The sequence below is a fragment of the Procambarus clarkii genome, chromosome 36 (assembly GCF_040958095.1).
Source record: "Procambarus clarkii isolate CNS0578487 chromosome 36, FALCON_Pclarkii_2.0, whole genome shotgun sequence".
Taxonomy (NCBI): domain Eukaryota; kingdom Metazoa; phylum Arthropoda; class Malacostraca; order Decapoda; family Cambaridae; genus Procambarus; species Procambarus clarkii.
In genome coordinates, this window is record NC_091185.1 from 13558479 (window position 1) to 13573646 (window position 15168).

At 39.9% G+C, this 15168-nt stretch overlaps 1 protein-coding gene across 1 annotated transcript in view; it reads right to left on the bottom strand.

Annotated features, from left to right (window-relative positions):
* LOC138371653 (probable glutamate receptor) overlaps window positions 1-15168 on the bottom strand; it is a 334999-nt gene that overhangs the window by 249399 nt on the left and 70432 nt on the right. The window contains exon 2 of the mRNA XM_069336652.1: window positions 12356-12446. Within this exon, the coding sequence (XP_069192753.1) occupies window positions 12356-12446 (91 nt within the window). The remainder of the gene's footprint in view (window positions 1-12355; window positions 12447-15168) is intronic.

Here is a 15168-nt window from a genome sequence, read left to right on the forward strand (position 1 = left end):
AGATGCAAGCCGGTGTGAAAGGGAAGGTACTCCATTGGATAAAGGAGTACCTAAGCAACAGGAGACAACGAGTCAGTGTGAGGGGTGAGGTCTCAGATTGGTGAGACGTTACAAGTGGAGTCCCGCAGGGGTCAGTCCTTGGACCTATACTATTTCTGCTATATGTAAATGATCTCCCAGAGGGTATAGAATCGTTTCTCTCAATGTTTGCTGATGATGCAAAAATTGTGAGGAGGATTGAAACAGAGGATGATAGTAGGAGGCTACAGGATGACCTAGACAGACTGAGTGAATGGTCCAACAAATGGCTGTTGAAGTTCAACCCGAGTAAATGTAAAGGAATGAAACTAGGCAGTGGAAACAGGAGGCCAGACACAGGATACAGAATAGGAGATGAAGTACTTAATGAAACGGACAGAGAGAAAGATCTAGGAGTTGATATCACACCAAACCTGTCTCCTGAAGCCCACATAAAAAGAATAACGTCTGCGGCATATGCGAGGCTGGCTAACATCAGAACAACGTTCAGGAACCTGTGTAGGAATCATTCAAAATCTTGTACACCACATATGTAAAACCAATCCTGGAGTATGCGGCCCCAGCATGGAGCCCGTACCTTGTCAAGCAGAAGACGAAGCTGGAAAAAGTCCAAAGGAATGCCACTAGACTAGTCCCAGAACTAAGAGGCATGAGTAACGAGGAAAGGCTGCGGGAAATGTACCTTACGACCCTGGAGGACAGAGGAGTAAGTGGAGACATGATCACAACCTACAAAATCCTCAGGGGAATCGACCGGGTAAACAAGGATAAACTATTCAACCCTGGTAGTACTCGAACAAGGAGACACAGGTGGAAACTGAGTACCCACATGAGCCACAGGGACATTAGAAGGAACTTTTTCAGTGTCAGAGTAGTTAACAGATGGAATGCATTAGGCAGTGATGTGGTGGAGGCTGACTCCATACACAGTTTCAAATGAAGATATGATTGAGCCCAGTAGGCTCAGGAACCTGTACAACAGTTGACTAACAGTTGAGAGGCGGGACCGAAGAGCCAAAGCTCAACTCCCGCAAGCACAAATAGGTGAGTACACACACACACACACACACACACAGGAATCTGAGCACCTGTTGATTGACGGTTGAGAGGCGGGACCAAAGAGCCAAAGCTCAACCCCCGCAAGCACAACTAGGTGAGTACAACTAGGTGAGTACACACAGACACACACTATCATACTATTACTATCTATCACACACACACTATTGGACACTATCCCAAGTTCTTTCCCAAGAGGCAGACAAGAGGAGCTCCAGCATAGTTCAACAATCCTAAGTATTGTAGTACAGGATGATGATAGTGAGTGGTGTCCCAGAGAACATAAAGGTATAGTGCTTTTGAAAAATAGGTGAGATAACAGGAATGTGCCAAGGGAAGTGAAAAATCGGATGAGAAAAAGTTACCCCTAGTGTTTACAGTGCAGAGAAGAACATTCAAGATGGCCGCCTGCAAGAGAAAATACAAAACAGAGCTTGATTTTGTTGGATTCAGTGAAGAAAGCATTGAGATAACCAGTCTATACAACAAATTGGTAAAATTAGATACTATAGTGACCTCTCATGTAGAAATAATTAGTAAATTGAAAGAAAGTAATGACCATTTAAATAGCAAAGTTGTATGTCTTGAGGGTGTAGTGAAAGTCTTGTGCAAATATAAGATTCAATTGGAAACAAATTGCAAAGCCATGGAAGAAGAAAATAGACTCTTAAAAATAGCTTTGGAAGAAGTTAAAGTAAATTTAAACATAAATGACTACAATAGGTTAGGTAAGGAATTTCAACAGGAGAAACAGCTTTTGTCAGCACAGATGGAGGAAGTTACACAGGGAATAGAACAGTGCAAGAAAGATATGCAACTCACTTATGCACAAGTGGCCAAGGAGAAGGAAAAATAGAAGAAGCAGTAAAGGAAGTCGAACACTGCAGCAACCAAGATAAAACAAACATTAGGCTGGAAGTGAGAAAAGAATTGGCATCTAACCCGAAGTTGGTGCAAAACACAGTTGATCGGAGTAAGTCCCTGATCATTTTTGGCTGCAAAGAAAAGGAGATAACATCTAGGTCAGAAAGAGCTGTAGAAGAAGCAAAAGTAGTAGATAAAATTGTTGGCCTCGTGGAAGGTCTTACAACCATAGAGAATGTGTGCGACTACAGGAAGAATAGGCAGATATGAAAAAGGGAAAGATCGACCTTTGAGGATCACCCTAAATGGTGCCAAACAGATGGAAGAAGTACTAAGGAATGCTAGAAAATTACAAAGGGATGAGGATGGGAAAGGGTGGTCGTTAAGACGAGATCTTTCAAAAGAAGATAGAGAGAAGCTGAAACTGAACCTCGCCGAGGCAAAACGTTTAAATGAGAGCAGGAATGAAGAAGAAATCAATTCTTTTTTCTACAAAGTGATAGGGGTAGGCAGACCAGTAAAGTGGTATATAAAGGCAAACCAACGAAACCATTAGAGAGAGGGGGAGTGAAAAATAAGAAGAGGGGGAACAAGTTCCTGAAGATTGCATACACCAACATAGATGGAGTAAGATCGAAGATACTGAAGTTAAGTGATGTAATACAGCTGCAGACACCAGACATTGTTGCACTCACGGAGACAAAACTTGAAGATGTTATTTTAAATGAAGTCCTATTCCCAAGGGGCTACTCAATTCGGAGACGGGACAGAAAAATTAGGAAAGGTGGTGGCGTTGCTGTGCTGGTGAAAGAACACCTAAAGGTGAACGAAATAATGACTGCCAATCCACAAGAAGTTGATATAATAGCACTAGAGATCTGCCATGAGGATGATAAACTAATGATCATAAATGCATACAGTCCACCGCTAAGCAACACATGGTCAAAGGAGGAGCTAGATAGTAAAAGAGAAGGTCTTATAACAATAATGAGAGAGATCATAGCGAGAGCGGATAACGATAGTTCACGACTGTTGATAGTCGGCGACTTCAACTTGAAAGCCATAGACTGGGAGGCATAGGAAGCTAAAACAGAAGATTTCTGGACCTGTAAATTTGTAGATCTCATCCTGGAAACATTCTTGTATCAACATGTTAAACAAGCTACGAGGATGAGGAAGGGGACGTCCCCTCCATGCTAGATTTGATATTTACCAGGAAGGAGGAAGAAATATTTGACATTCAGTACCTTCCTCCCTTGGATAAAAGTGACCATGTCTTTTTGGGAATAAAATATGCAATGCGTTATAATCTGGAAGAAAATATGAAGGTTGATGCAATTGAAAAACCTGACTTTAGGAGAGGACACTATGGCAACCTTAGAATTTTTTTTAGTGGGTATAATTGGACAGACTTGTTGCTAGGCAAGGAAGTGAATGAGATGTATGTCAAGTTTTGTGAAATATATGATAAAGGCACAAAAAAATTTATACCAAAACAGAGATGCAGAACTAGGAAACAGGATTGGTTCAACAGAAAGTGCGAGAGGGCTAGAGACCAAAAGACACAAAAATGGAATCAATACAGGAAGAGGCCAAACTCCCAAACATACCAGCGATACAAAGATGCGAGAAACAACTACACGGCAGTGAGGAGAGAGGCAGAAAGAAATTTAAAAAAAGGGATTGCAGACAAATGTAAAACAGAACCAGGTCTATTCTATAAATTCATAAACAACAAATTGCAGATAAAGGTTGATATACAGAGGTTGAAAATGGGAAATAGATTCACGGAAAATGAAATGGAAATGTGTGAAACATTAAACGAAAAGTTCCAAAGTGTGTTTGTACAAAATGAAATCTTCAGGGAATCAGATACAATAAGAATTCCAGAGAACAACATAGAGCACATAGAGGTGTCTAGAGACGAAGTGGAAAAAATGCTCAATGAGCTAAATAAGAACAAAGCAGTTGGTCCAGATGGAGTTTCACCATGGGTTCTGAGAGAATGTGCACCTGAGCTCAGCATTCCTCTTCAACTGATTTTTCAGGCATTCCTGTTTACAGGAGTTGTAGCTGATGTGTGGAAAAAGGCAAACATAGTTCCAATCTACAAAAGTGGAAGCAGGGAAGACCCCCTTAATTATAGAACGGTATCATTGACAAGTGTAAGAGTCAAAATATTGGAAAAAATAATTAAAACTAAATGGGTAGAACACCTGGAGAGAAATGATATAATATCAGACAGACAGTATGGTTTTCGATCTGGAAGATCCTGTGTATCGAATTTACTCAGTTTCTATGATCGAGCAACAGAGATATTACAGGAAAGAGATGGTTATGTTGACTGCATCTATCTGGACCTAAAAAAGGCTTTTGACAGAGTTCCACATAAGAGGTTGTTCTGGAAACTGGAAAATATTGGAGGGGGTGACAGGTACGCTTCTAACATGGATGAAAAATTTTCTGACTGATAGAAAAATGAGGGCAGTGATCAGAGGCAATGTATCGGACTGGAGAAATGTCACAAGTGGAGTACCACAGGGTTCAGTTCTTGCACCAGTGATGTTTATCGTCTACATAAATGATCTTCCAGTTGGTATACAGAATTATATGAACATGTTTGCTGATGATGCTAAGATAATAGGAAGGATAAGAAACTTAGATAATTGTCATGCCCTTCAAGAAGACCTGGACAAAATAAGTACATGGAGCGCTACTTGGCAAATGGAATTTAATGTTAATAAATGCCATGTTATGGAATGTGGAATAGGAGAACATAGACCCCACACAACCTATATATTATGTGAGAAATGTTTAAAGAATTATGATAAAGAAAGAGATCTAGGGGTGGTTCTAGATAGAAAACTATCACCTGAGGACCACATAAAGAATATTGTGCGAGGTGCCTATGTCACACTTTCTAACTTCAGAATTGCTTTTAAATACATGGATGGGGATATACTAAAGAAATTGTTCACGACTTTTGTTAGGCCAAAGCTAGAATATGCAGCTGTTGTGTGGTGCCCATATCTTAAGAAGCACATCAACAAACTGGAAAAGGTGCAAAGACATGCTACTGAGTGGCTCCCAGAACTGAAAGGCAAGAGCTACGAAGAGAGGTTAGAGGCATTAAATATGCCAAAACTGGAAGACAGAAGAGGTGATATGATCACTACACACAAAATAGTAACAGAAATTGATAAAATTGATAGGGAAGATTTCCTGAGACCTGGAACTTTAAGAACAAGAGGTCATAGATATAAACTAGCTAAACACAGATGCCAAAGAAATATAAGAAAATTCACTTTTGCAAACAGAGAGGTAGACGGTTGGAACAAGTTAGGGGAAAAGGTGGCGGAGGCCAAGACCGTCAGTAGTTTCAAAGCGTTATATGACAAAGAATGCTGGGACACCACGAGCGTAGCTCTCATCCTGTAACTACACTTATGTAATTACACTTAGGTAATTACACACACACACACACACACACACACACACACACACACACACACACACACACACACACACACACACACACACACACACACACACACACACATGATCTGTGCGTGTGTATCATTTACATGATATGTAAATGATCTCCCGGAGGGTATCGATTCATTTCTCTTAATGTTTGCGGACGATGCCAAAATTATGAGAAGGATTAAAACAGAAGAGGACTTTTTGAGGCTTCAAGAAGACCTAGACAAGCTGAAGGAATGGTCGAACAAATGGTTGTTAGAGTTTAACCCAACTAAATGTAATGTAATGAAGATAGGTGTAGGAAACAGGAGGCCAGATACAAGGTATCATCTGGGAGAGGAAATTCTTCAGGAGTCAGAGAAAGAAAAAGACTTGGGGGTTGATATCACGCCAGACCTGTCTCCTGCAGCACATATCAAGAGGATAACATCAGCGGCATATGCCAGGCTGGCCAACATATGAACGGCATTCAGAAACTTGTGTAAACAATCATTCAGAACTTTGTATACCACATATGTCAGGCCAATCCTGGAGTATGCAGCCCCAGCATGGAGTCCATATCTAGTCAAGGATAAGATTAAACTGGAAAAGGTTCAAAGGTTTGCCACCAGACTAGTACCCGAGCTGAGAGGTATGAGCCACGAGGAGAGACTACGGGAATTAAACCTCACTTCGCTGGAAGACAGAAGTTAGGGGGGACATGATCACCACATTCAAGATTCTGAAGGGAATTGATAGGGTAGATAAAGACAGGCTATTTAGCACAAGGGGCACACGCACTAGGGGACACAGGTGGAAACTGAGTGCCCAAATGAGCCACAGAGATATTAGAAATAACTTTTTTTGTGTCAGAGTGGTTGACAAATGGAATGCATTAGGAAGTGATGTGGTGGAGACTGACTCCATACACAGTTTCAAGTGTAGATATGATAGAGCCCAATAGGCTCAGGAATCTGTACATCTGTTGATTGACGGTTGAGAGGCGGGACCAAAGAGCCAGAGCTCAACCCCCGCAAATACAACTAGGTGAGTACAAACACACACACACATTATATATATAAATATATATATGTCGTACCTAGTAGCCAGAACGCACTTCTCAGCCTACTATGCAAGGCCCAATTTGCCTAATAAGCCAAGTTTTCATGAATTAATTGTTTTTCGACTACCTAACCTACCTAACCTAACCTAACCTATCTTTTTCGGCTACATAACCTATAAAGATAGGTTAGATTAGTTTAGGTAGGGTTGGTTAGGTTCGGTCATATATCTACGTTAATTTTAACTCCAATAAAAAAAATTGACCTCATACATAATGAAATGGGTAGCTTTATCATTTCATAAGAAAAAAATTAGAGAAAATATATTAATTCAGGAAAACTTGGCTTATTAGGCAAATAGGGCCTTGCATAGTAGGCTGAGAAGTGCGTTCTGGCTACTAGGTACGACATATATATATATATATATATATATATATATGTCGTACCTAGTAGCCAGAACGCACTTCTCAGCCTAGTATGCAAGGCCATATTTGCCTAATAAGCCACGTTTTCATGAATTAATATATTTTCTCTAATTTGTTTTCTTATGAAATGATAAAGCTACCAAATTCATTATGTATGAGGTAAAAAAAAAACATTATTGGAGTTAAAATTAACGTAGATATATGACCGAACCTAACCAACCCTACCTAACCTAACCTAACCTATCTTTATAGGTTAGGTTAGGTTAGGTAGCCGAAAAAGTTAGGTTAGGTTAGGTTAGGTAGGTTAGGTAGTCGATGAAACATTAATTCATGAAGACTTGGCTTATTAGGCATATCGGGCCTTGCATAGTAGGCTGAGAAGTGCGTTCTGGCTACTAGGTACGACATATATATACATATATATATATATATATGTCGTACCTAATAGCCAGAACGCACTTCTCAGCCTACTATTCAAGGCCCGATTTGCCTAATAAGCCAAGTTTTCATGAATTAATGTTTTTTCGTCTACCTAACCTACCTAACCTAACCTAACCTAGTTTTTTTTGGCTACCTAACCTAACCTTACCTATAAATATAGGTTAGGTTAGGTTAGGTAGGGTTGGTTAGGTTCGGTCATATATCTACGTTAATTTTAACTCCAATAAAAAAAAATTGACCTCATACATAATGAAATGGGTAGCTTTATCATTTCATAAGAAAAAAATTAGAAAAAATATATTAATTCAGGAAAACTTGGCTTATAAGGCAAATCGGGCCTTGCATAGTAGGCCAAAAAGTGAGTTCTGGCTACTAGGTACGACATATATATATATATATATATATATATATATATATATATATGTCGTACCTAGTAGCCGGAACGCACTTCTCAGCCTACTATGCAAGGCCCAATTTGCCTAATAAGCCAAGTTTTCCTGAAATAATATATTTTCTCTAATTTTTTTCTTATGAAATGATAAAGCTACCCATTTCATTACGTATGAGGTAAATTTTTTTTTATTGGAGTTAAATTTAACGAAGATATATGACCGAACCTAACCAACCCTACCTAACCTACCCTAACCTATCTCTATAGGTTAGGTTCGGTTAGGTAGCCTAAATAGTTAGGTTAGGTTAGGTTAGGTAGGTTAGGTAGTCTAAAAACAATTAATTCATGAAAACTTGGCTTATTAGGCAAATTGGGCCTTGCATAGTAGGCTGAGAAGTGCGTTCTGGCTACTAGGTACGACATATATATATATATATATATATATATATATATATATATATATATATATATATATATATATATATATGTCGTACCTAGTAGCCAGAACGCACTTTTCGGCCTACTATGCAAGTAGCCAAGTTTTCCTGAATTAATATATTTTCTCTATTTTTTTTCTTATGAAATGATAAAGCTACCCATTTATTTATGTATGAGGTCAATTTTTTTTTACTGGAGTTAAAATTAACGTAGATATATGCCCGAACCTAACCAACCCTACCTAACCTATCTTTATAGGTTAGGTTAGGTTAGGTTAGGTAGGTTAGGTAGGTTGTCGAAAAACAATTAATTCATGAAAACTTGGCTTATTAGGCAAATCGGGCCTTGCATAGTAGGCAGAGAAGTGCATTCTGGCTACTAGGTACGACATATATATATATATATATATATATATATATATATATATATATATATATATATATATATATATATATATATATATATAATATATATATATATATATATATATATATATATATATATATATATATATATATATATATATATATATATATATGTCGTATCTAGTAGCCAGAACGCACTTCTCGGCTTACTATGCAAGGCCCAATTTGCCTAATAATCCAAGTTTTCATGAATTATTATATTTTTTCTAATTTTTTTCTTATGAAATGATAAAGCTACCCATTTCATTATGTTTGAGGTCAATTTCATTTTATTGGAGTTAAAATTAACGTAGATATATGACCGAACCTAACCAACCCTACCTAACCTAACCTAACCTATCTTTATAGGTTAGGTTAGGTTAGGTAGCCGAAAAAGTTAGGTTAGGTAGGTTAGGCAGTCGAAAAACAATTTTTTCATGAATAATTGCCAGAACGCCAGAAGTGCGTTCTGGCTACTAGGTACGACATATATATATATATATATATATATATATATATATATATATATATATATATATATATATATATATATATATATATATATATATATATATATATATATATATATATATATATATATGTCGTACCTAGTAGCCAGAACGCACTTTTCGGCCTACTATGCAAGTAGCCAAGTTTTCCTGAATTAATATATTTTCTCTAATTTTTTTCTTATGAAATGATAAAGCTACCCATTTATTTATGTATGAGGTCAATTTTTTTTACTGGAGTTAAAATTAACGTAGATATATGCCCGAACCTAACCAACCCTACCTAACCTATCTTTATAGGTTAGGTTAGGTTAGGTTAGGTAGGTTAGGTAGGTTGTCGAAAAACAATTAATTCATGAAAACTTGGCTTATTAGGCAAATCGGGCCTTGCATAGTAGGCAGAGAAGTGCATTCTGGCTACTAGGTACGACATATATATATATATATATATATATATATATATATATATATATATATATATATATATATATATGTCGTATCTAGTAGCCAGAACGCACTTCTCGGCTTACTATGCAAGGCCCAATTTGCCTAATAATCCAAGTTTTCATGAATTAATATATTTTCTCTAATTTTTTTCTTATGAAATGATAAAGCTACCCATTTCATTATGGTAATCTTGGATGGTAATCTTGGGCATAGCATTTTATCAAATCACCTCATTCTTTGGGGCACACGTGAGGAACACAAATGCAAACAAGCCTGAATGGTCCCCAGGACTATATACAACTGAAACTATTCCGAGTACCGGCGGGGAAATGGTTCAAATAGCTTCGGCTATCACTTCCTTATGTCCGGTTGTGATGGTCAAGCGGATTAAGGCGTCCCTGTACATACCAGTTGCGTTGCTCCTGGCAGTATGGGTTCGAGTCACTTCTGGGGTGTGAGTTTTCAGTTGTATATAGTCCTGGGGACCATTCAGGCTTGTTTGCATTTGTGTTCCTCACGTGTGCCCCAAAGAATGAGGTGATTTGATAAAATTCTATGCCCAAGATTACCATCCGAGTGCCGGCGGGGAAGTGGTTCAAATAGCTTCGGCTATCACTTCCTTATGTCCGGTCGTGATGGTCAAGCGGATTAAGGCGTCCCTGTACATACCAGTTGCGTTGCTCCTGGCAGTATGGGTTCGAGTCACTTCTGGGGTGTGAGTTTTCAGTTGTATATAGTCTTGGGGACCATTCAGGCTTGTTTGCATATATATATATATATATATATATATATATATATATATATATATATATATATATATATATATATATATATATATATATATATATGTAGTTAATTGGCAAACCGATTTTCAATTGACGTACGCGTGTTGGTATCCCTGGCAGATCGAGTGAACTCAATAATTCTGTTGGAAAATTAAGTGCTTCATCTGCTTCCTCAACAGTTTCGACGGACTTGTATGTGACTGCCTCGCTTTGGATGATGTTAGACTGAATAATATTGTTAAGTTCGTAGATGTCTTTGTTCTTGGCCGCAAGAACAGCTCGTTCACTCAGCCAATCGTGAGTCATATAATTGGTTTGAATATTGGGAAATACTTTTTAACCAATTCATCTTTTGACGTCACTAAATGGTAGAAGTTATGAGGCAATGAAATTCTTCCTGAGGTCAGATCAACCGGCATGTTTCCGTTCCTAATTTCCACAAATTGACGTGAGAATATCTCAGCTGATGGATCGTTTTGCAGCTGGATACGCATATTTGTAGTTAATTTCAACGTCTTTACGTGGCGCCACAAAGTAGAATATTTCAGTCGTGCATTTACTTCGTCCGCTATTGTCAAACGAGGAATTACAGGTAATGTTTGCCTGAAATCTCCAGTAAGCAATATTAATGTGTTCCCAAATGGTCTGATGTTTCCACGCAAATCTTGCAATGATCGATCAAGAGCCTCGAACGATTTTTTGTGCGCCATTGTACATTCATCCCGAACAATAGGTTTGCATTTCTGCAATACTTTTCCCATGCCAGATCCTTTGGAAATGTTGCATGTGGGAGTTTCAATGAATTGCGTGGCAATTTCCAAGCCGAAGTAGCAGTTCTTCCATCTGGTAACAATGTCGCAGCTGTTCCATAGTAGCAGGTATGCAGCTACTATGCAAGAGTTAAAGTTATGCCATTTTGGAATCGAATTGTTGCCAGGATCATTCTAATTAGGAAGGTTTTACCAGTTCTTCCTGGCGCACCTAAGAAGATTTCTCCAAGCTCGTTATTGAGAGTTTGAATTATTTGATTGTAAATGCTTTTTCGCTCAAGCGTTAGCTTAGGAATATTTGATTGCACATGCGACAACAGATCACCCGTGTTGTAATTTTTTTCACGACGCAATTCTACATCGAACGAAGCAGCAGCAGATCGATTCAGTGATGGCATTTACAATTGATTGAGAACTTTGTTCGCGATTTCTAAGCACAAATCTTCTATCATTATCAACGCTTCGTTGTAGATTTTTGCTGTGAAATCCATGTTCATATATGAATTTTCCTTGCGTATTCGACGGATAATATCGACAGCCATGTGCGATATTTCTCCCATAACTCTGTTGGAAATGAAGAAGAGCAGGTGGTCAATATGATTGCAAACAATACACGAATTTGATTTGGATGCGACGTGTCAGACGCATATTAATGCATACATCCCAGTGTCGGTCGTTCTCCAATAAATTCAGAGCGTGACATGCACTATAGAAAGTGGCGTGTGTAACGCCGTTGACAAATCTCAGATACTGGAAAGACGTTGGACCGGGCACATTTACCAACAGCATGCAAATAAAGAAGCATTCATCCTGATTGGGATGCACGGTGTACAGTCTTTCTATCGAAGTTTATTTGAATATGCCAAGTTGTCCGTCGACTCGCTCTCCTCGTTTGCGTCGTTCAAATGATTTTCAACCGGCATTCCATTTGAAATACGTAGGTACTCCCGAATACAGCAGTGTTTTCGCATACTTGTCATTTTGACATAACGTGAAGCAAGCAGTTAACGTTGTAGCCGGTGGATTCATAACTGTTTGTTGCACATTTGTAGCTGTGAAATAAACGTGTTGTCCACTTTCTTGTTTTCAAATAAAAAACAAAAAATACTAATGAAATATTTATATTCAAACGCAGATCAATCGACAAAACCCAATTTCACCACTAATTGCACTGAAAATAAGCAGAACAGTTAAAAAACGAAATGAAAAACAATGAAAACAGAACCCCAAACTTAGTCCTGCTTCACACCTCACCAGACTCACCTTCCTGGCCACCATACCCACCATGCCGGACCAAGAACCATCGTCCTGTTTTGAGCCAAATGATCCGTCAGCGGGCATCACGTACTTGTACCTGGAAAAGTGAGAAAACATATTTCAATTTTCATTATTTGAGCAAAATTGATCCAGCAACATAAGAACTGTTTCCCCTTCTGATGTGTACATATGCGTATACATGCATATATGCATACGTATATACATAAGTGTTGTTGGGGTTTCACTACCTCTGTATTATTCTCTACCCTTACTCTGGGGTGAGCAATAGTTATGCTCAAGGTAACTCACCGTAGCCCTGCGGGTCTTCCCTCGATCCTCACGGCGCCACTGCACGCCAGGAGAGTCTCCCAGTCAATCTTAACGGCCTCTTATTAAGAAAGAGTGAGAACACGACTCGATCACATCGACCGTCGTATGCCCTCCCCAACAATAGGGCTCTACGGTTAATCACAAAGTCGCCAATTGGTGTTTAAGGTGGCCAATAACACCATCAATGGACTGGTGTATTCAGTGGTAGCCTTGGCAAGGTCACACTCAAAGATCAGGAATCAGGCAGGTACTTATTGTTATCACTCTATGTTTACCAGTATAATATAGCCACAAGATCAATGGAGGGAATGATAAAAACACTAAGATAGTTTTGTATTTTACTTAAAATGTATGAAAGATGTCACAAAGCCAAACAACAACAAATAAATCAGCAAATCCTGACGCGGCCGGAAGTTCCCACGAATAGTCCGCGATCATTAGGTGGCAACACCTCCCCCTCCTCATCAAGTGTCAAGAACAGCTGATCGCAATGGACTCTCCGCGCGAAATTTGCTTGTTTGCTAGATTCACGCGCGCGGTTTCTTTAAATTCTCCAATATTATTAGAAACTCGCACACTCGATATTGGCACAAATAAACCGAATTACTTAGTTACACTGTACTCAGGCTCAAACAGTCTTTTCTACAATCAATTCTACAATGATTCACTGTAATGGTCTTACACTGTTATTTATCCAACAATATATTATGAAATATTAACACGGGAGTTTTCAGTACTTTCTCTCGTGGGCGATAACGCAATAATTCACTGTACTCACAAATGATTATTCACTGAATGAACATAGACATATATATGGTATATAAATCAATCATCAATATATGGAAAATAAATAGTTTCTGGGCACATAGCCTAACCTCCAAATACTGGCATAATATTATATATAATTTACCACTATATGTTCATATCAAAAATCTATAGAAAGATATACACAACACAGTAAATTTATCACTGGTTCCTGGTGCCTGTACACACCAATAATCAACATGAATATTACAAGAACTCTTGATAGTACTGTCTGGCACACTGGTGCTTTACCGTGACATAGGTGAGACTTGCTCACGACATATAAAATCTTCGGGCTAGATAATATAGCCAAATAATATAGCTAACTAAAGGGGAATGGGGAGGGAACTAGAACCACCTACTTCACCCTATCCTCCGATGAGAGTCGAGATGTAGCTCCTGGTCCTCGTGTCGGGAACGCCCCCACACTACACGTCGTCGTGTCCTACCAGAGCCTCTCGTCGTCCCACCGTTTAGCGCGTCGTCTCCGTGCCTCCTCACTGCAGGTCCGTCCTCCTCCTTGACTTCTTGAAGGTTGGAGTCGGTCTCCTGGCCGTCGTCTTCTCCCAGCAACGGCTGTCGCCTACGTCTCAGCTACAGTCGTTCGGTTTCCCCAAATAGTCCTCTCTTCCTCAGCTACCCAGTGGCTCTGTCAGCCACTACGCTGTCTCGAACTGGTGAATTGCCACAGACGTCACGTACGTCACTGCACGGCTTCACTGCTACTGGCACAGTACCTGACTGGAGCACTTGTTGCTCAAATAACCGTCAATTCCCTCTTCTGGTTCAACACATGAACTAGGGAAGACTTCTCAGAGCACTGGCGGACTTCAGATGACGCGTAAATCCACGGGAGCGAGGTACAACTGTCCTACTGACAAGACCATCCGTCGCACGTCCGACCTCTATGACGTGTCGTATCTGACTGCTGGCGCCAGCCCGGCGCGCTGGCCGGACCCCCTTCCTTCGTGACGTCACTTTTACTATGGGAGGTTTTCATTGGCTCCCGGTGCCACCTTGCTGTCGGTGACCAATCCGGTGTCACTGACGTCACACGGTTTTGGCGGGAGATCAGAGAAGCCAGCGCCATCTTGGCTCCCTAAAGGGCCTAAACCACAGGCCAAAATATTACTATTTCACAAATTTCTCGGCTCTCCGAGAACACTTCACTCTCTCCCATATATCAAATTGTAGCCTGCAACGTAGAGAACGCTTGGGAAAAGCAGACATGACTCTTACTGCAGGCGTGGGAGAATTATAAGGGGGGGAACTCCGTCACAGTGTACATGTGTATATATACATAATATATATGATGCCGGATGCTGCTACGATGGTTTAGCCACACCAACTAGGTTTGGTGTGCGAAGTGGCAGTGAGGAATCCGCTCCTCCAGCACGATCCTAGAGGTAGTAACACGAGGATCCTGGAGTAGAAGCACGAGCCAGGAGAAGCAGCTCGAGAATGGAGGAGCTGCTCGATCCTCGTGTAAAAGCACGAACCTGGAGGAGCAGGTCAACCCTGAATAGGAGGAGCAGCACGGTCCTGGAGTAGAAGCACGAACGTGGAGGAGCAGCTTGAGCCTCGAGGAGCAACACGAGCCTGGAGGAACACATTGAGCCTGGAGGAGCAGCAGGAGCCTGGAGGAGCAACACGAGTCAGGAGGAGCAGCACGAGCCTGGAGGAGC